Genomic DNA, 23,776 nt, shown 5'->3' with positions numbered 1-23,776 from the left:
AAGATTCCAATTTCCAACCTCAATTTTCCACGCTAATCCCCTCAATTTCTCATCGTCGAGAGGGGAACAGCCCAGATCACCAGCTAAGGCCCCTAAAACAAGGCCCCTAAAACAGATACCTTCAGTCAAGGCTATCCGCAAGGATGCCAAACGATCTGTCGAACGAATTGGGCCAGACTCTCCAGTTTATGAACGCTCCTTTACAGTGTTAATTGTGGTTTGAAAGATCCCCTGGTATTCGTTGGAACACTGAATAAAATATTTTTATTAGAGTAAAAGAAACGGTAATCATTTTTATTGGAGGGTTTTAAGAATTAAATCACAAATTTGATGTGCATAGGGGAGAGATTCTTAATGTTGTGCACGGACCAGTAATTTATATAGTATTGGTCCCCCCAAACTACCATAAATTGAGACTTTTGAAACCAATAAAAAACATTAAGCGTAAATAAGTATTATTATGTCCAAAATTTCCCCATACATTGAATGGACTCACAACTGTCCATAAATAATATTTTACTACTTAACACTGCAAACCATATTGACCCAACTAGAAAACAACTAAAACCATAAAGGCTTCCAAAATGGTCTATTCCAGAAGTACAAAGCGGCAGTCACTTCAACCCCCACTCATCAGAACTGCAGTTTTGCATCTCAAATAAATATGCCTACCTGCACATAACAAAAGGGAATGTATGTCAATGATAACTGCTGTGTTGTTCAACAACTAAACACCCTATGTTCAATAAATGACACCCAACCCAATAACATTTAAACCCACTTTGTTCAATAAATGACACCCAGACCCAATAACTGTAATAAATGACACCCAACTCATTCTATTTCTCATTAAAACAGATCAAAGCACATGGATCAACAAATAACCAATTCCCAACCATTAGATCACATCAAATTAAATCCAGACCACACATTCAAAATGAAGCCATTGCAATCCATGTGCATCCATGTCCACTAATTAAATTCAAGTGCCCAAAACTATAAAAGAAGTCCACTCACTGTTGAAGTTGCATCTTATGCTTTCAAACTATTCAGCAAACTTGGAGACAATATCAAAAAACAGTTGCCAATATATCCAGGTTAGTTATATGAATTACAACTCATTCTTCTTACAGTTCTGTTTTCATTGTTTTCATTTATCATATTTCTTACATGATCTGTCTGGCCATAACTGCTAAAAGGATACTTGGATGGTTTCACAAACAACCATTGAAAGTCATTGTTCTTACAGTTCTGTTTTCATTGTTTTCATTTATCAGAGTTCTTACATGATTTGTCTGGCCATAGTTGCTAAAAGGATACCTGGATGGTTTCACAAATAGCCATTGAATAAAAAGTAGGTTCTAAATACAGCTATTTAGAAAAGTTAAAACCATTCCTTAAAATAAAAAAATGAATGCCTTCAACATACTTAATTTTTTCAGTTCAATTTTCTAAAACTTTTTATGACTGATAAGTCCATTCCAAAGCTGATCACAACTGCAAGTTGTTCCCAACATAGAATCAGATGTTCCCAACATAGAATTTATGTCTGGAATGGTGGCCATGGACTACAATGGAGAAGTTGCAGTACTGAGACATTTTTGGCAATGCCAAAAAAAAAAAAAAATGGAAAATGATATTTGAAACAACTATCATAGAATCCTACTTGAATCCATATAAAAGTTGCTAAATTGATGAACTATGGACTTACTTGGAATGACATTTGCAAAATTTTAACACTGCCCTATGAAATTGAAACATTTACTCTCATTATGAAAACAGATGAATACATGGAAAAATCCAATGTGAACGAAAAAAATACTAAATATTCAGAGTAACTCGAGAATATTGAAATGCTCGATAAGTTCCCTGCGGAAAGAGGATTTGCATTAAATCGAAGGCTAGAAAATGTGAATTCATATTGATGTGCAATATTAATATGATTTATCACTTTTGGTGCTCCCATATCCAAACTTCAACAGCTTGAGAAAGAGAATCTTTTGAAATTGGATGTAGAATTTCATAGTTGTGTCATTGGTCATATAAAAGTTGCTAAATTGATGAACAGGCAGGCAAATGAGAGACCACAAGGCTGATCACAACTACAAGTTGTTCCCAACATAGAATTTATGTCTGGAATGGTGGCCATGGACTACGATGGAGAAGTTGCAGTACTGAGACATTTTTGGCAATGCCAAAAAGCAAAAAAAATGGAAAATGATATTTGAAACAACTATCATAGAATCCTACTTGAATCCATATAAAAGTTACTAAACTGATGAACAGGCAGGAAATTGAGAGACCACAAGGCTGATCACAGCTGCAAGTTGTTCCCAACATAGAATTTATGCCTGGAATGGTGGCCATGGACTGTAATGGAGAAGTTGCAGTACTGAGACATTTTTGGCAATGCCAAATAGCAAAAAAAATGGAAAATGATATTTGAAACAACTATCATAGAATCCTACTTGAATCCATATAAAAGTTGCTAAATTGATTTACTTGGAATGACATCTGCAAAATTTTGACACTGCCCTATGAATGTGAAACATTTACTCTCATTATGAAAACAAATGAATACATGGAAAAATCTAGTGTGAACGAAAAAAATACTAAATATTTAGAGTAACTCGAGAATATTGAAATGCTCGATAAGTTCCCTGTGGAAAGAGGATTTGCATTAAATCGAAGGCTAGAAAATGTGAATTCATATTGATGTGCAATATTAATATGATTTATCACTTCTAGAGTTCCCATATCCAAACTTCAACAGCTTGAGAAAGAGAATCTTTTGAAATTGGATGTACAATTTCATAGTTGTGTCATTGGTCATATAAAAGTTGCTAAATTGATGAATAGGCAGGCAATTGAGAGACCACAAGGCTGATCACAGCTGCAAGTTGTTCCCAACATAGAATTTATGCCTGGAATGGTGGCCATGGATTGCGATGGAGAAGTTGTAGCACCGAGACATTTTTGGCAATGCCAAAAAGCAAAAAAAATGGAAAATGATATTTGAAACAACTATCATAGAATCCTACTTGAATCCATATAAAAGTTGCTAAATTGATGAACAGGCAGGCAATTGAGAGATCACAAGACTGATCACAGCTGCAAGTTGTTCCCAACATAGAATTTATGCCTGGAATGGTGGCCATGGACTGTAATGGAGAAGTTGCAGTACTGAGACATTTTTGGCAATGCCAAACAACAAAAAAAATGGAAAATGATCTTTGAAACAACTATCATAGAATCCTACTTGAATCCATATAAAAGTTGCTAAATTGATGAACTATGGATTTACTTGGAATGACATTTGCAAAATTTTGACACTGCCCTATGAAAGTGAAACATTTACTCTCATTATGAAAACAGATGAATACATGGAAAAATCCAGTGTGAACGAAAAAAATACTAAATATTCAGAGTAACTCGAGAATATTGAAATGCTTGATAAGTTCCCTGTGGAAAGAGGATTTGCATTAAATCGAAGGCTAGAAAATGTGAATTCATATTGATGTGCAATATTAATATGATTTATCACTTCTGGTGCTCCCATATCCAAACTTCAACAGCTTGAGAAAGAGAATCTTTTGAAATTGGATGTACAATTTCATAGTTGTGTCATTGGTCATATAAAAGTTGCTAAATTGATGAACAGGCAGGTAATTGAGAAACCACAAGGCTAATCACAGCTTCAAGTTGTTCCCAACATAGAATTTATGCCAAGAATGGTGGCCATGGACTGCAATGGAGAAGTTGCAGCACTGAGACATTTTTGGCAATGTCAAAAAGCAAAAAAAAATGGAAAATGATATTTGAAACAACTATCATAGAATCCTACTTGAATCCATATTAAAGTTGCTAAACTGATGAATAGGCAGGCAATTGAGAGACCACAAGGCTGATCACAGCTGCAAGTTGTTCCCAACATAGAATTTATGCCTGGAATGATGGCCATGGACTGCAATGGAGAAGTTGCAGTACTGAGACATTTTTGGCAATGCCAAAAAAACAAAAATGGAAAGTGATATTTGAAACAACTATCATAGAATCCTACTTGAATCCATATAAAAGTTGCTAAATTGATGAACAGGCAGGCAATTGAGAGACTACGAAGTAATTTGCAATGAGAGACTATGAAGTAATGCAATTCGATTTCCTGTAACATAAGTAATGCAATTCGATTTCCTGTAACATACATGTTGATAATTTCCTGTAATAAAGGAAAAGTATTTTTGCAGAAGTAATAAAGCATAATTTACAAATATTCTAATGTCTAAATGCATGCAATAATTTTACAGGTTGTTGCATCTATGGCAAAAGGAAGTTACTCTGCTTGTACAAGGAGAAGTCGCAGGAGAGTGACAAGGGGTGCACAGCTGCGATGCACATCGTCTGATGATGACAGGCTAGTTGATGTCAATGCCAACAATGCACTAGGGAACATTATTGAGGATGACCATATGACAACAACTGATGTTAACACACCATCAGCCACAAAACCACCATCAACAACAGTCCAAGGGGCAAGCTCAACTAAAAAGATCAGTGCTATAAGAGGATGGACAAAAGAACAAATGTTAGTTGCAATTGACGACATAGAGTTTAATGGATACTTAGTTCGGGCATCTACAAAAAAACATGGTATTCCTCCCTCATCAATACATTATTGGATAAATGGACTGACTCATACAAAACGTAGAGGGCCTCTTCAGTTATGACTGAGGAGGAGGAGGCCGAGGTGGTTGAGTGGTGTAAAGAGATGACCCAACTCGGACATGGGCTAGAGTTGATACAACTCAAATCAACAGTTGCTCAAATCTGTCAAGGGAGGCCAAACCCATTCAAAGATGGGTTTTCTGGTAAATCATGGTGGTTTGGGTTTAAAAAAAGGCATCCAAAACTTGTATTGCATACTGCTAAGGGCCTTGACAGAGATAGAGCATTAAATTTGCGCCCTGCAGTTGTGCAAAAGTTCTATGACACACTTTCTAGTGCTTACGATAAACATTCTTATGGAGCAGACCATATATGGAACTATGATGAAACAGGTTTACAGGCAGGGAGGAATTGTGGCATGTGGGTAATTGCCAAGAGAGGGAGCCGAAATGTGCCAAATATTTTGCCCAAGAGCAGGGAGTGGATAACTATTTTATGTTGTGTCAATGCAATTGGTACTTCAATCCCAGGATTTTATCTATTCAAAGGTAAAAATCAACTGAAAAACTATATACAGAACTGTGAACTACGTGCATGCATGGCCGCACATCCCCATGCATGGATGACTAAAGAACTGTTTCTAAGTTGGCTTTTTCACTTTGCTGCATTGGTACCAAGTGGCATCTCGCCTAATAACAGACACCTTTTGATATTAGATGGCCATGGGAGCCACATGGTTGTACAAACAATTGAGGAAGCAAACAATTTAGGCATCGACCTATTGACATTGCCCGCTCATACCACTCACAGATTGCAACCCCTTGATGTTAGTGTGTTTGGCCCTTTCAAGAACTATTTCAGGTCAGAGCGCGCTGCATGGATGGAAAAGAATCCAGGGGTTGAGGTGAAAAGGTTTGAGCTAGCAGAGCTTACAAGTAAAGCTTTTAAAAGGGCTTTGACACCATCAAATATCAAGGCTGGCTTTAGGAGGACAGGAATCTGGCCACTGAACTATGATGCTCTTATGCATGATACTGGTTGTAGCCAAGCGTTTCATGTGGATGGTCAGGAAGAAGGGAATGCCCAAACAGGTGTTGAAGTGCAAGAAGTAGATGACCAAGATGATGTTGTTGCAGCTGGTAATATGATTTCCCTGTCTCAAGGACACTTATATGCTGAAGATGATGAAACTATATGTGAAACACAATATAACAATGAACAAATTCGTAGTAACATGGAGATCGTTCCACCAACTCAAGAACATGAAATTCCTGTTGCTGATATTGTTGAACATGCGTTGACAATGACCAATTGACATTGCCAAGCCAAGTAACCCCACCTTCATGGCTAGTAGAAGCAATGATCAATATGAATGCACATAGTGTCTCAGCAACCAATGAAGAAAGCATGAACATGCCCTCACAACCAGCAGAATTGAACAGTGAAATTGTTCATTCTTTTGTGGATAATAGATCAATGGAAGAAGATGAAGGACATAATGAGGCATCAAATGAAGATAATGATATAGTTCAATCAGTTCCAATAGATACTGAAAGGGAAGTACCGAGCAATGACATGCAGGTGGGAGGGGTGGAGAAGACACTTGGACGGTTCCTAAAGCTACCAGTAGAGAGAGTATCAATGAAAAAAAAGCAAGGTGCACAGGGTAGTCTTCGTCTGGGCCGAAGCTCATAGTTACTCACCTCAGAGGACTATATAAACTTGTTAGTTGAGTCTGAAAAAAATAAATTTGAAATGCAAGAATTAAAACAGAAAAAGAAGGATCTAGTCAAGGAGAAGAAGGCAGCAAGGATTGTTGCAGCACAACGTCAAGCAGATGAAAGGATTGAAAGAGATAAAGCAAGGCAAGTTAAGGACCAACAAAAGCAAATGGCAAGACAGGAAAAGGAAAAACAAAAGGCACAACAAATGCTTGAAAAGGAACAAGAGATGATCAACGATACAAGAATCGCTGATGAAACCAAGATTATTTCAAACTCATTGGACTCCATTGCAGATAATACACCATTATTCCAAGATCTCATAAACATTCAAGTGCCCCACTATCAAACTGAGGGTTTATCCACTTGCCTTGTTCCTACCAGAGTTGGTGTCAATTCTCTGTATGCTCATTACACACCTCTACTTAATGCAGGGGTCAGTAGTGCAAATGTGAGGTATGGGTACTCAGTACCTCCATGGTTGGAAGCTGCAAATTGTAATCAATCATATGGCAGCAATCAACCATTTCCTAATCAGCCCTTGACTGGTAGGCCAACCTACCTGGCTCAAGAAGGTAACTCGGGGAGTTTTGGCACTCAAGATTCTCAAGGCCATAAAGAATAGGGGTGTCATATGTTTTTGGTTATAACCACATTATGATGTGGATTTTGGATGGATTGTATCTTTTTCTTGGCACGGAAACATTTTGGCTTACAACACTAGATTGTATCTTTTTCTTGTCACAAAAACATTTTGGCTTACAACACTAGATTGTATCTTTTTCTTGTCACAGAAACATTTTGGCTTACAACCTAGTAGTGATTTTTTGTGGCAACCTAACTATGTGTTGAAAAGAAATTTTCAATGGAATATGTCTTTCTGTAAAATATTAATTATGATAAAAATATTTCTATAAGTTATTCTGTGTGTCAAAGCGCATGGATCCGATATGACACCTGTCCACCGTGGAGGTCCACGTGTTGGGCATCGTGTCATCACATAAAATTTTGTGTCCGTGCCATTTCCTCTGTTTGTTTGGGGTCATTGCTGCGATGTTTGGGAATTCAATAATAACATTCCATTCCAACTCTGGACAAGAGATAATGGCCAAAGGCTTAGGAAAATGGCTAAATACAAAAATCAAATGACCAAACAGTCTCAAATGAGGAGGCAATCTACCTCATAATAAGTTTTATTAAATGTCAAAAAGCCACTAATAATTTTATTCATTGAGGGGACACTTGAGAAATTGAGAGCACTCATTATCAAGTTGCATATGAAAAAGGCTAAATACAGAAATCACATGACCAGACAGTCTTATCTCATAATAAGTTTTTGAGAGCACTCATTATTAAGTAGAGTAGGAAAAAACCTTCAAATTTAAATTCAGATATTCAAAATCCTAGTTCCATGTCCAAACATAGAACACTAAAATAACAACACCCCATCTCAATATAATTGCTATAAATATAATTGCTGTAAATATGAGAATAACCTAAATCCTTAAGAAAATGAAGTTTAATCATCCTCCTATGCATTTTTGACCAATAACCATACCTAAACCCAAATCTCTTCTCAACCCCACAAAAAACAGGACACAAAAATTTCAATTGAGGTGGCTACAAACTGCAACAGTTGAGTAAAACTGGCATCATTTAATCATCTTCTCATCCCCAAAAATAAACAGGACACAAAAATTTCAATTGCGGTGGCTACCATTGAAAAAATATTTCAAGGAGAGCAACAAAAGACATATTACCAATATGGAGGAAAATTAAAGAGGTTCCCATATCTGGAAGTTTCTAAGAGATGGTACACATGTAACTCACTCCAAGGGCATGGATTCCAGGAAACAACAAAGATATCTAGATTTGGAATGATAATGTCATGGGGAACAAACCATTAATTACTAATATTGAATTGATTCGTCTTAAGTTATAAATGGGTGATAACAATATAAATTATTTTTTTGTTATTTCCTCATGGTCAAATTAGTTAGGTTGATGGAAAGGATGGTTTTTAAGGGATTCCCCCTAGCCACTGTGGCCTAGAGTTTCTAAATTATTCTTAATCCTAGGTGGATGCACTCCTTAGGATATTCAATCTAAGGCTTAAAGTGTTGAGACAGGGAATTTCCATGTTAATAATCGAGGTTTGAATTAGAGCAGGAATAGAGCACTGGAAAATAAGTTGTTGGTCAATTTTGACAATGTTGCATATGCAACATTCACTCCAAAAAAGAAAATTGCTTTGATGTTGATCTGAATCAGAGTTGATTCATGATTCACTCACAATTCCTGTTAGATGGAGTCATGGACACAACCTTATGAAATGCAACACATAACAGGCCATAACAATAAAATAACAGATTCAATACACCATTCCCATATACTTCTAAAGATATACAGCACTAGAAAAGATCAAACTTTACTCAAAATAACGAATAATGTACCAATAACATTTATGACCTTTTTCCAAGTAAAATCTTATAAAGGTGGTCAATGAGGCCTTGACAATGACCAACTATATCTACAACATTCCTTCAAAAAAAGAAAATAGCTTTGATGTTGATCTGAGTTAGAGTTGATTCATGACTCAGCAAGCATAACTCGCAACTGCTGTTACATGGACACAACCTTATTAAATTTAACACATAACAAGCCATTAGAAAGATAGTTCCAACATCTTAGTCTTACAATAAAATAATAGATTCGACACTCCATTCCCATATACTTCTAAAGGTACATAGCACTAGAATAGAGAAAACTTAACTAAAAATAACAAACAATGTACTAATAACAATTGAGTGTTTTCTAAGTAAAATTTTATAAAGTTGGTCAATGAGGCCTTGACAATGAGCAACCACACTTGTGGAAGCTCGTACTCAATTACCAAAGTACTCTAATGCAAGTCAAACTTCAGCAAAAAAGGACTATGGATATCCTTCATTCACAAGCAAACACAACCGCAACCATTCATGGGTGGGGAAAATGAAATTTCACCCATTTGTGAAAGAACTTAATGGTGCCAAGCCAAAATAATTTATCATCGTCCTGAAGATCCCTTTCCATGAACATCTGTGCTTACGGTACAAGAATGAGTATTGAAAACATAAAATAAATATTGGTATTTCTGCTTTAATTTTCCCATCTCGTCCCATTTAAGACAACTATGAGACAATATCCATCATAAGCTTCTTTCTCACAGAACTAAGCAGTAATTTCCAGCTTCTAATGGATCATAAATTTTGAAAAAATAATCATGTCTATCAGCATAACATACATGCAAGGCTTAACTTGCAGTTTCAACAGGCCAGACAAGCATCAACAAATAAGAACAAAAAACTATGCTTGCCAGTCTAAATAATGTCCAAGTCAGTCAATTGCCTCCCCTTTCAAAATTATTCTTAATCCTAGGTGGATGCACTCCTTAGGATATTCAATCTAAGGCTTAAAGGGGATGGGGAAATTCAATCTTCAAAGTCAAATATGGATACATGTAACAATTATTATCCCTTCCTCTTCCATAATGAACTCAAATTTTCAACCAATTTTGGCATTACGATGGACTACCAAATATTAATATCTTATATTGGATGATAATACATATCAAGAGGGTTTCCTTCGTTTGTTTGGGGTCATTGCTGCGATGTTCCATTTTCCCTTTGTCTTTCTGCTCGGGGTAGGTTCTGGTTCAAAATTTCCCCAGCCTTAATACAATTTTATCATACCCATCGCGCTGCCATTGATTTACTGGAGCGCGTGTTACTGTATTTGGGTTTTGGCCCCAGCTACCCCAGCCCCAACCCCAACCCCAACCCCAACCCCAACCTCGACCTCAGGTTATGGTGTGGCAATCCCCGCAACAAGAGAGCTCCGCCGGGGAGATCAGGACCCTCTGGTTCGGCGGTTTGCAGCATTGGATGGATGAGAATTATCTGCACCGATGTTTAGCTTCTGCCAGGACCTTCATTCCATTAATATTATTCGCAATAAGTAGACTGGGCAATTAGAGGGTTATGGCTTCTTGGAGTTTGTGAGCCAGGCAGTGGCCCAGATGGCTCTCCAAAATTACAATGGCATACAGATGCCCAGGGCTGAACAATTTTACAGGTTAAATTGGGCAACGAATAGCGGTACAAAAAAGAATTCGGAAGATTTTACTATATTCGTGGGAGATTTGGCATCTGGTGACACAAACGAGTTGATACAAGAGACCTTTAGAGCTGTATACCAATCTGTAAAAGGGGCAAAGGTTATTACTGATAACATTACAGGCCGTTCAAAAGGATATGGGTTTGTAACATTTGGGGATGGGAATGAGCAGGTTCGGGCTATAATAGAGATGAATGGAATGCTTTGTTCCTCTAGGCCTATGCGAATAGGTCCTGCCATAACAAAATAGACTATGAAAATAGCGAAAATAACAGTGAAAACAACGAAAATCACAAATTCACAAATACCATCATTGAAAGCCACAAACAACATCAAAATATCCACAAAAACCCTAAACCCTTATCCACAAAAACCCTAAACCCTCAAAACCTGCCATAGAAAGTTTACAAAATATCCAAACAGAGTTGTTTGTGTTGAAAAACACAGAGAAATTGCTGGTAGGATTAAAATCCTACCAGTGACAGTCGCCGGCCTTCCCCGGAGCTTGCCAGACCACCTCCACACCTGCAACGACCTTTTCCACACCTGCAACGAGAAGAAAAAGCCATTAGACAACAGAAAACCAGCAAAAAAACCTGCACAAAACAACAAATTAAACAATTACCTCGAGCTCGGTAAAACTGCAACAGGCTCCTCCCCAAACAACAAAAACTGCGAATAAGACCACCACCAGAGAAACCCTAAGCAACCGACAGTCCAGAACGACCAAGAAATCCAGGCGGAAAACCACAAGAAAAGCAGAAGCGATGTTCCAACCACAAACCCTAAACCTCAAACAAACGCTCGCAACAGCACCTGCATACCAGATGAAGCGCGCAGGTCCACAAACCCTACACCTCGAACAAACGCTCGCAACAACACCTGCATACTAGACAAAGCGCGCAGGTTCTGGGGCCGTCCCGCACCATCTTCGGTGGGGTGCTTCGACCAACAACCGGCCTCGAGCAGAAAGACAAAGGGAAAATGGAACATCGCAGCAATGACCCCAAACAAACGGAAGAAATGGCGCGGACACAAAGTTTTATGTGATGACACGATGCCCAGCACGTGGAGCTCCACAGTGGACAGGTGTCGTACCGGATCCATGTTGATTGACACGTGGTTTTGCAACGTGGCGGGGAGGGCGCACAGGTAATGGCGGCCCTCCCCTAATAGAAGTGTTTTAGAGATTTTCAGAGTGCTAAATCTATATAGTCAGAAAACCAATACGTGTCATTGTATAAATGGGTCCCATTATACTACGACTTTTGACGGCCTAGGGCATGGTGTCATGAGCAGGTACAAGTTACGTATATATTAATATATAAGTAATTTAGCCATCTAGATTAAATGATGGGTAAAAATGAATAGATATTAATTAATTTAGGATAAGTATTAAAATATATATTTTTATTATATATTTTATATTATTAAAATAAAAATCATAAAAATTAATTAAATTAAAATTTTATAATTTTAAATTATTATTATTGATTATATTAGTTTATATTCATTTTAATTCTAGATCAAATCTTTTTAACTCAGATAAATTTTGATTTTAAAAAGTTTCATTTTTCTTATAGTAAATTCATATTAGTTTTATTATTATTTATAATTTATAATTATTATTTTTATATTTTATTTTATTATTATTTTTAGTTTTATGTAATTTGACCAAGTTAAAATGTTTTATTGATAATTATCATAGTTAATTTTTTTATTTTTTATTTTTATTCTATTTTGACCAAATGAAAATGTTTATGGGGAATTATAACATCTCTACATACTGGGCTTGAGAGCACCTCACTAGGTAATTACTTTTAACTTTTTATTATTTTTTAATTGAGCCCACATGTAAATGTTTGTACATGTTTACAAACATTTACACCACTACAACATCTTCCCATAGCTTTTTGCTTTTAGATTTAACTTTAAAAATGATATGAAATAAAATAAAAATAAAATATTTATAAAATATTTTGATTTTGAAAATGAGTTATGATTTTTGGGCAAGTGGTATTGAGAAGCCATTGTATTGGCCAATGTTATTGTAATTGGTCAATGTTATTGTAACAAAGTCTATTTCCAAGTTAATGATATCCATCGTAAAATAAGGGTGAATATACATGGTAAAGAATCTTGTTATATTGTTTGTTTATGGTAAGCTCTAAATTTTAATTTTAAAATTGTTATAAAATTAAATTAAAATTAAAAAAAAAAATATTGGTTTTTATTTTTATTTTGATATGAGTTATGGTTTTTGGATATGTGTTATTGATAGGCCATGATATTATAAGAAATCCTGTTGAGAAGTTAATAAATCCATGGCTAAATGAGGGAGAATATTCATGTTAAGAATGTTGTTATATTGTAAATATAAATTTTTTATGTACTCTTTAATTAAATTTAAATATTGTTACAGATTGCTATTTTAAATTGTATGGTAAAATGGATGCTAATTTATAACTACTAAGTTATATATTTTAATGTGATATGTATATTGTGATTTTTATTTATGTAAAATGAAAAATAAAAAATAATATAAAAAAATCAATTTAAAAAATAATTCATGTCTAGCATCTAACATCTAACATCTAACGCATACACATCTATCCTATACTAATAAATGAATTAAATATATATACAAACATGTAGTAAGATTGTTAAATTATAAATATGTTTTTTTAATACTATAGTTTATCAATACCATATGCCTAGAAAATCATAACTATTTCATATGACACTTCTTCATATAACCTTTTTATAATTAATCAATTTAATTAAAGGGGTAGATATGGCATAACTACTTTTGAGATAAATTGATGAGGCTCGGTATTGCAACAAGAATGCTACAACTCCCAAGGCTACCAATTTTAATTATCAACCCAAGGTTCATACAAACTTAAGAGGTATCGACACTATATGTGTAGCATACAATGTGTCCTTCCTTTGTTGTCATGCGATAAAAGAAATGTTGCCTATTTGCAGGAATGAAAGACTGAATTTAAAAATGCTCATAAAGTAACATGAAATCCTCTATCTACTTATTAACACACTTTGCTTGCAAAAGAACCCTATTTTAACCCTATTTGTCACATGTGATGTTTTAACTAATCTAAGCATGAAATCTGATTTAGGGAGTACTAACTACTGTGTGCATGTGTAAATATAAAAGAACTAATCTTTTTAATCTTTTTGCTTTATAAATGCAAATGCTAATCTTTCCTTGATCTTTGGCAGGGGAGACATGTGTGGAGGAACAGGGGTTCAATGATTTTGATGGATTGAAGGTCAGGTAGGGTCCTAATCCCAACTTCAATGATGATTTTTCTCAGTTCGGGCTCAAAACAGGCCGCTACAGGATTTCCTACAGGATGTACTAGTTCTCCTATAGGATCCCCTAGTTCTCCTATAGGATCCCCTGTTTTACTACAGGATGTTACAAATTTACTATACGAAATTATAATTCATCGAATGACCAATCAAATCAAATCCAAATTGGATGGGACAAATTTTGTTATTGACTAGGATGTCTTAGGTCCCCATTCCAAGTGGAATCACTCAAAAATACCTTTGTTAACCCATGCTAAAAAATAACAGAAAATCACTGGTCGAAAATCTAGAAATTCGAGAACTAGTGAGCTAGTAAATCCATCCAATGCCTAACATAATCAAGTGCAAATGCAATGAGGTAATTTGTGTTATGAACTAGAGATTTGGATCAGCTATGTCTATGGTTGGGTGGTTCGTGGAAGTCCCACAATTGGTTGGCCTTTGCATTATTATTATGAGGTTATTTCTCCTTGTTATTTCATGAGTATTATACTAGTTTATATGTGGATGATATGGCTGTGATTTCCTTGGTATTTTTGTTTCTATTATGTTGGTTATGAACATGTATTATGATAGTGGTTATGTATGGATCTCAACATGTTTTTACCTGTAAATGAATGAACAATGTATCTATGGCCTAATGGATGAAACTGCAACTAATGTGTTGAGGCGTCAATGCTTCTTAGCGATTCTCAAATGACTATGATGCCCCTATGTTCAGATCTGTTGTTTAAGCCTATGGATTAAATAATTGTGACATGCTTAACAAAATGCCTGTCATGGCTAGTAGGGGTCTATTCAAATCCTTATTCAAGTAATTGTATGTGTATCATTATTATGTTGTTATCTTGAAATTCTGAAAGTATCATTGAATTCTGGGCAGTGACCTGGGCTCTGGGCCTAAAAAAGTGGCTCAAATCCTGGAGACGCAAGCACAACACTAGGCAAAAAAGTCCTTGGACACATGCATACCCATTTTGTGAGAGCATCTGGAGCCTCCTAGACGCATGCTTTTCCATGTCAAGGGATCATTCGGGGGTTTAACGGTCTAAAACTCAGTGGAACCTAGGGGTTGGTTACTTTAGTGGTTGGGATGGTTCCTAGGAGTCTTGTTGCTAAAGTGGAAGGTCCGTATGGTGTGTTTCCATCATTTCCACTTCCTTAAGGTGACTAAGGAGGTTGAATCATATCATAGTAACTTCTCATCACATGTTTACCTTGGTTGGTCGATTACTTGGGTAGATGCGGGAGGAGGGTGTTACATATACCTTGGTCAATCATCAATAAATGAGTACATTCTTTGCTTTTCTCATGGACATGTGAAGGAGAGGACCTATAATGTCATGATGTACCAACCCTATAAGTGTAATAGTGCTACTTGCTTTTCCTATGTCAAAATTCTCCTTAGGATGCTTACCGAGAATGCATCAATGGAAAACTTCATCTATGTATTTAATTTTGTATACCTTCAACCATTTCTTCTTTACATACCTTTTCCAAATACGTATAATTTAGAAAGCCAAACCTCTCATGCCACAACCTTTTCTCCTCATTTGTGTGGGTAAGAAGAGAAACAAAATATGATTTTCAAATAAAGTGAGAGAAGAAATACAACCTAAAATGGTGGTTAGCCTTACCAACTACTACTCTAAAACCATTTGCCATATTGAAATTCACCATTTCATTTGGAATGATGTCAACTTGTTTCCATGAACCTGAGTATGTTATCTGGTAGATAGGGACAACTAAGATCTTAGGTACACGAAGCACATTATGAAAACCCATAGTTTGGATCTATTCTTCCTTCTTTCGCAACCTCAATAGGAGAATGATCTCCCATAAAAATATGTGGTCTAGTGCAAGTCTCTAAGTAAGAGAAAGTATGTGATGACGAAGCGATATGGTGAGTGAAACTTGAGTCAATAATCTAAGTGTTAGGAGAATAAGTTAAGGAAATAAAAGAATGAACCTTACCTTTGTATTTCTGTGGCCAACCCATTTGCTTCTTCTTGGTATTATTTGGAAAGTAGTCCTTAAGATGATATTGATGAAGGACTTGTGCCATGAGCTCAGTTATCTTCTTCATGCATGCACTTTTTGGATGAGATCCCCTGCTACAATAAACACACTTTTACCTTGCTTTCTTGGAAATTCCCCCCTTGGAAATCAAACTCTCCTTAGTTGGATTATGTTTTCCCTCTTTCTTTTGTTATGGTTCCCTTGTTTTTCTACTTTTTCTTCTTACTAGCTTCCTACACTATAAACACATGAGCCTTGGATGCCTTTAAATACCCCATGTGAATTAGCTTGTTCTACTCTTGAATTAATGATTCCATAAAGCTACTCAAAGGAGGCATCTTCAAATATTTACCCATGGAGAGTTTAGTAGTGGTAGGAAGAAATAAATACTAAATACTTAGGTCCTATATTTGAAAGAACTAAAAGAATTAACTACTCTTCCTTTCTATCAATGCCACAAGTTTTAACCTATTGAAGAAAAATATTGAACTTAGTGAAGAAGCATTGTAGGGTGTCAAAGTTTTTGGGATCAAAACTATGAGCTCATTCTCTAGATAGTGTCCTCTAAACACGTCATTCTTGCTAAACAAACCCTCCAACATGGTCCATAACTTGTTGGGATTAATACAAGAATCAATGTGAGAATAAAGGTCTAGAGAAATGGACAAGAACATGAACCTAAGGCTTCTTCGATCTCATTGAATTAATTTGACTTTTATATAACTAAATTGAGCTCTACTTCAATCTCCATATTGATTCTATAGAATCCTTTACTACACAGTAGCAATAGGATCATTAGCTTCCAATCAAAGTAGTGGAATGAAGTTAGAATGACACATATAGTGAGTTTATTCATCTTATTCTATTTATCTAAAGTTTGTTGAACTACAATATTATATAATGTAATTCTCACAAACTCATTAATGCTTTGATACCATGTTGAATTTACAACACAAGTACAAGATCTAGTTGCAATAAAATGCTTGACTTGAGTACAATTAAATAACATTCTCATTTAGAGAAGTAATGTGCACTAAGTGTTGTTCCAAGTGCATGCATAACCAACAGAAAAATAACTCTCCCTTAGTTCTAGTTAACTGGGCCAAAAATGGAGTTATAGGGTCCAAAATAGAGTTAGGGTCAATAATAGAGTTGATTAAAGATAATATGGTCTAAAATTACGCGAGGACTAAATGTAAAACTCAACCATATAGTTCCCAACTCAAGTGGTGAAGAAAATCCTCCAAAATTAAGACTAAAAGTCAAAAGATAATGTTTTCTACATTTAAGGGATGAGTGGATAGGGTTACGGATAAGGTTGTCCTCCAAAACAGGAAGGAATTGCTCACTTATGGATAGGGTCGCTAGGCAATAGGAAGTGCACATTACTTGAGAGGAAAAATGTATGTCACTACCCACTCAATGTCTAGCCATTACCACATGTCATCCTACATACCATCTCTTACAAAAAATAGACATACTATAAATAGTAAGTGTCAAAAGAATGATCATAAATGTAAGGTAGCTAAGGGCAGGTAATGTGTATTTACTCCAAAAGAAAGTGCATATCTAACTAGATTGACATGTGTGAATAATGTGGATTGGCATGGCATCAATATAGTATCATGGTGGTCAATAAGATAAATCAACTTACATGAGGCAAAACTTCCATATATAAACTCCAATTGAGGTGATTTTTGCATTGCTGGAAAAGGTACTCTTGATGAGTAGAAGAACATTAATATGTTGGGAACTTTTTTCTTGTATTTTTTACCTTGAAAATGACCATTTAGAGCCTCAAATTGGATTTAGAGTTTTTAGACCTTAAGTCACTAAAGTAAGACATACCCTCATAATAAACCCTACAATCCAATGCTTCTAATTTTCCACCTAAAAAATACCAAAATAATTAAAAATTATATAATAATAAAGCTTTTCCATTCAAAATGTTTCCTAAACTTTTTTAACCCAAACCATAATAATGAGCCTAAGTAGAATTTGAACCAAAAAAAATTCAAATAATAATATCATTTAAGTGTATAGCATATACTAACTCATTCATTGAACCACAAAAAATTCAAATAATAATATCATTTAAGTGTACCGCCCAAAGGAAGTTACATAGAGATTTTATCGAGTGGAATATCATTACCTCAATGAGTACTTCAAATACAAACTTGCTTGTTCCTTTCAATGAAATTGAGCTCGTAGTCACCTCCCTTTTCAATTTTTAAAAACCAAGTTAGTAAAATCAACCTCAATTTGATAAATAATCATTATAAAAATTTAATGTCGTTATGAGATGTGTATAAAGCTTCATAAAGCCACTAAACACTAAAATGAATATCAAATAATTAAGGAAACCATATATATAGATCCATCTCTATCAATAATCCATTTACATGCAAACTTTATTGTCGCTTCTCAATCAAAAAAATTTGACTTTATTCTAAATCTTTAATCTAGGTATAAGCTAGCTCCTTCACAAAAATAAGGGACGACTTAAAATAAGGGATGACTTATAGTGCTCCATATTAGTATAGGGAAGTGGTGTTAATTAAATGTAAGGCTATATAGATGAGACAAACAATGTCATTTATAGGTTAAGATATGACAGGGTTACTAATGATTGTGCAATAATATATTAGGGAGTATTGAAGGTAGCCACACACTAGTTTATCTTGCACGGACCAAGCACATAAAGCTTCAGTAACACTCCATTTAAAAAAAAGGTGTAATGACAAGATTTGAGCATTAAGCAAGAGTAGATAACATATATTTTAACAAGATTAGAGCATCAAGTTTAGTGTTATGCTTACTGTGTTAATGCTTTACTTGAAACTTGTTCTACTCATACGATATTATTAGGTGATCTTGTATACTTAGTATTGATGATGGAGAATTTTTTTTACTTGAATAAAAATTATTTTCCCTTTCTTAATAAGAACAGTTGAAGTGTCTTTTCACTCTTCAAAAAAATATTTTTAACTGGATCTTAAATTCAATTAAGAAGGAAACCAACTTATCAGCAAAGTCGACAATTAACCCTACTCTGCAGCTGGGCTCTCCAAGAACCTAAATTTATAATTAAGTTGTGCTCACGACAATGAGACTTTACAAAATAGTGACGCGTGTGCCTCTTCATCTCATTGACTTCCTTACCACCCTTCAAATGAATTTTTCAATAATCCAAAGCAACTTTGGATAGGGAAAGGTTTCTAGGTTAGTGCAATAGAAATCATTGTTACAGAGACTTGATAAATTGAATTACAGCAGTTGCAGCGTTTTGGCTAGCCAGCCCAGAAAAGACAGCAGCCTGATTACTCTCAGAAGTCCCCCCTCCAGCCAAATCAGAAAGAGATCTTATTGCTATGAATGGCAGTCCTTGTTGAAGGCAAACCAGTGCTACAGCTGCACTTTCCATGTCGATGGGACTTATATTGAACTTGGTGTAGAGGAAGTTTCTGTACGCTGCATTGTCGACAAACACGTTTGCACTCGCTCCTCTTTCTACTAGAACAGCCTTGGGAATATATGGCAGACAAGTTGTTGAGTTCAAACATCCTTCCAACTCCAGAGTCTGAATAAACACAATCAGAACTATCATCAAATTTTATTATAAAAACACAGATAGTGTAGAGTGTTTTTTTTTTGGAAATTAAGATAAATCTAAACAATACTTGTATGAGATCAGATCTGATAGATGTATGCTTGATTACAAAGAAATATATACATACATACATTTCCTGAAAGAACTAGTAAATACCTCAAGGCTCTTTGCAATCTGATAATAGTGCTCATCCACAGGCACCCAAAAAGCATGTTGCCTAACCTCTGGAGTTCCATTTACTGGAAAAACTTCCTCAGGTTGATACCACGCATTATTAAGGAGGTTGTTTGAATTCTGATCTGATGGAGTTGTGGAGTTTGCAAAGTGAAGGTACCCGTATTGTCGTGTGTAATCTCCATTTGATTCCAGAGGAAGTTCATCATTGGGTCCATCTCCATATCTCTGAACCAACACATATAAATTCAATCACAAGATAGTTTTACCACTGTGTCTACTTATCAGGCCATAGCATCATCTTTCAAGTATTTACATAAATAAACATAAATATTAACCTGCCAGCTCCAGAGGCCGGTATGAGCCCAGTAACGAGGAACTGTAACATCTGCGATTTGCAGAGAAGAGTTGGCGTTCCCTGCAATTCCATAGTGGATGACTCCTTTCACTTCGAAGAAACTCAGCAGCAACTGAGTTGTTAGTCCTGCATTCAGCTACATAAAACAAAATATAGTATGTTAAAAGGGTAGAATTATAGATTGGGTTATAGCTATGGATTCATACAACATAAAAATCAAAGCACTGATATCAGTAAACAAAATTGAGACCAACCATTGCCATTCCTGACATGACAATGATGACTCTGTGCTTATCAACGCTTCCTATATGAAATCTTCTCCCTGCAAAGAAAACAACAAAAAAGATTTCATATCATTATTAATTGTCTTTCAGCATTGAGCTTATCTGGATTGTTGATTTACTGAATATTTGGCAATCAGATTGATATAGACATGGTTAAATAATTAACTGTGCCCATATTCGTAACATTGCTTAATTGAAATAAAAATACCCTTGATAAGTGCAGATTTTGAAAATATCCTATAAACTTGTCATCAAAAAAGATTATGTTAGTTGTTTCACCCCTATTCAACATCAAATTTCAAAATATTTCCAAAATTTATCGATATAGTTACAACTTGCTCTACCTTAGTCTCATGTCTCTTCCGTAAGTTATGAGATTTAACTTATCATGTCTCTTCCATAAGTTATGAGATTTGTTGTGTGAATGTATTTCCGTAAACAAGCTTGTCATATAACAACTTGAACATTTTTTCCCTATAAAAATCTCATCTACATACTTTTAAGGGCAAAATAGAATAGATCTCTGATTACCAGCAATATCCAGAGTCACGGAGACATTGAAAGACGAAGATTGCAGAAGAGGGTCCATCTCGAAAGCGTTGGGAACAACGATGCCGAGATAGGGGCCATCGCCATTGATCTTGTCGATGCTTCTCTGAACGTTTGGCGATGCAATTAGGGCATCCACTGATGATAAATCCACCATTAATGATACTATGATTAACGCCCATATACAGTGGACTGCACTGATAATCTTCATCATGCGTTCAAAACTGAATTCCTGTCCCTCTTCTGCTTGCGTTGGAGAGATTATATTCAAATCTGTAGGTGAGAGATCAAGGAACTTGGGACTCTGGAAGTCGTTTGCACGGAGGGAATCTTTTACCTATTTTTTGATGATATTTTATGTTATGGTGCACCTACGTATGCTGGAGCCAACAAACGTTTGATGGCTTTACATGATTTTGTAGAACTGAAGGTGATTTAATGTATATTTTTTGTCACGGAAGAAAGGTAGAAAATAGTAGAGAACTAAAGACTTTGTATGAGTCCCAAATCTGCGACTGTGGCGCGAGCCTCGAGCGACAGCTAAGCGCTCTAAATATATATATATATATGAAAGTTTTGATAGCTGTGAAATTGAGTGCTCGTTACGTGGAGCAGGCCAGTGTAAAGTCAAAGAGCCACTACTTCGACTCTCTAGCGGTGTGATACACACCATTAAGAGTTGTTATTTTTTATAATTATAATTATATTCAATTCACTAACTATTCAACTCTAATATATTTACTAATCTTATATATTATTATGATAATTTTAAATTTTATTAATAAATTTTTAATTAATGTTTATTTTAAAAAATATGGATAACATTATACAATTATATCAAAATTATAATATTAAACTTTAAAAATTTATAAAAAAATATTTTCAAAATTTTAAAATATACTAATAAAATATTAACTATGAACTAAATTTAATCATCATAATGGTTATCAACGTTATATATAAACATATGATATGTATATTAATCATATATATAATAATAAAAAATAATATTCATTTTTAAGGTCATGGCCAAGTCAGACACCAAATTTGTGTATGAGACCCTATTGTTTGTGGGACAAGGGACCCATCTCCGCACAATGATTTGACTGCTAAGTCTATGAAGGCATATATGCTCTACCCCTTTGGTTTTGAACTTATAAATTCTTAGGAGGAAACACATGCTCTTAACCATTAGGCCCACTCATACTCTATTATATACATTCCATTATATACATATAATATTCATTCCATTATATACCTATAATATTCATTCCATTGAAATATAAATAAACTTTTTTAATGTAATATTTTTTTTAAAATAAATATATATATTATAAATATTTTATTTATATAAAAATAATAAAATTATTTTATTTATATATTTTTAATTTTAATGGGATAATATTTATAATTAAATAAAAAATTTAACATTTTGTAACTTGAATAAAATATATATATTTAAATTAATTAAATATAAAATATCTAAATCAATCAAACATACTTTATAGTTCTAATATTTTATAGTCATAATATTCATATTAATAAATATAAATTTATATAAAATTAAATAATAATAATTGATTTACAAATTTTTAATGTAATTTTCGTCCGTATTATAACTAAAGAACAAATACAATGTTAATCGAAAACTTTAAAATTATAATGAAATTAATTTTATAATCATGGTCAAATATTTTACTTTATTATAATTTAAAGGATAATAAAACCTAAAAACAAATACATAATGACTTAGAAATGGTAATGAAATTAAAATTAAAAGTTTTATGATTTTAATTATTTTAATTTTTAATTTTTATTTAATATATCTATTAAAATAATATATAAGATAATTAAAATTAATATAATTTAATATATTCTAAAATTTTTTATGTCATGGAATTTATGTGATGATGGTATTCAAACTATTGTAAACATAAGATTTGGACTTACACCAAATTAAATCAAAAGTTTTCGTTAATGGTTTTTGGTTGGATTGTAGATATTTCTCTAATCGTTGGTAATAAGAATATAATATTATATTTATAGCCACTAATCCATTTACCAAAACAAAAAGACACCTTTAATTCAAAAAAATTCACTATTATTAATTATTAATAATTATTTATAAAGATTGGATCAATTATTTTATTATTATTATTTATTAGACCCTTGGATTTATAATATCAATCCTTTAGGTGTATTAATTTAAGGGTTCATATTCTTAGGGTAAAATATTATTCTTAGGGTTTATAATATTAATCCTAGAGTTTAATATAAATCCATTGGGTTTATAATCATGGTCAACCAATGTCATCCGTGGTCCAACGTCACATTGTAGCAAAAAAATTCTTAATATGAAAATCAATCATGGTCAACCATGGTTAAATATGTTCAATCATGGTCAACCATGGTTAACCATGTTCAATCATGGTCAACCACGGTCCACCATGGTTCAACGTCGCATTGTGACAAATATAGTCTCAATGTTAAAATTGATCATGGTCAACCATGGTCTATCATGGTCAATCATGGTCAGTATGAAAATCAGCCACGGTCAATCATGGTCAGTCATGGTCTACCATGGTCCAACGTCACATTTTGACAAATATTGTCTCAATATGAACATCAAAAACATGTTAACCATCGTCAACCATGGTCAACCACGGTCAATGATGGTTAACCATCATCAACCAATGTCAACCATGGTCCAACGTTGCATTGTGACAAAGATTGTCTCAATATGGGAATCAACCATGGTCAACTATGGTCAATAGCCATGGTCACATTGTGTCAAAGATTGTCTCATGGTCCAACGTCACATTGTGACAATCACGGTCAACCTTGGTCCAACATCGCATTGTGACAAAGATGGTATCAATATGAGAATCAACCATCATCAACCATCGTCAAC

General features: G+C 34.5%; 1 protein-coding gene and 1 pseudogene across 1 annotated transcript; one reads left to right on the top strand and one right to left on the bottom strand.

Annotated features, from left to right (window-relative positions):
* Nucleotides 1-10,440: 10,440 nt before the first annotated feature.
* LOC149258915 (RNA-binding protein L pseudogene) lies at nucleotides 10,441-10,788 on the top strand (annotated as a pseudogene).
* Nucleotides 10,789-18,951: 8,163 nt separating this feature from the next.
* On the bottom strand, nucleotides 18,952-21,079 carry LOC149258914 (bark storage protein A-like). The gene is made up of 5 exons (XM_089373841.1): nucleotides 20,848-21,079; nucleotides 20,287-20,354; nucleotides 20,013-20,168; nucleotides 19,657-19,902; nucleotides 18,952-19,470 (listed from the first exon to the last, which is right to left on the bottom strand). The coding sequence occupies exons 1-5, from the start codon at nucleotides 21,077-21,079 to the stop codon at nucleotides 19,135-19,137; spliced, it is 1,038 nt and encodes a 345-aa protein (XP_089229967.1). The 3' UTR covers nucleotides 18,952-19,134.
* Nucleotides 21,080-23,776: the final 2,697 nt, after the last annotated feature.

This window comes from Pinus tabuliformis, chromosome 6, assembly GCF_031772625.1.
Source record: "Pinus tabuliformis cultivar Carrire ecotype Pingquan chromosome 6, CPIR1, whole genome shotgun sequence".
NCBI lineage: Eukaryota > Viridiplantae > Streptophyta > Pinopsida > Pinales > Pinaceae > Pinus > Pinus tabuliformis.
Note: the sequence above shows the minus strand (reverse complement) of the source record. Positions and strands in the feature narration are given on the sequence as shown.

Coding starts and splice junctions, on each gene's coding strand:
- LOC149258914 (XM_089373841.1), bottom strand. CDS start 21,079: ATGATGAAGATTATCAGTGCAGTCCACTGTATATGGGCGTTAATCATA. Junction 20,355..20,847: donor CGTGACTCTGGATATTGCTG/GTAATCAGAGAT, acceptor TTTTCTTTGCAG/GGAGAAGATTTCATATAGGA. Junction 20,169..20,286: donor TCATGTCAGGAATGGCAATG/GTTGGTCTCAAT, acceptor TGTTTTATGTAG/CTGAATGCAGGACTAACAAC.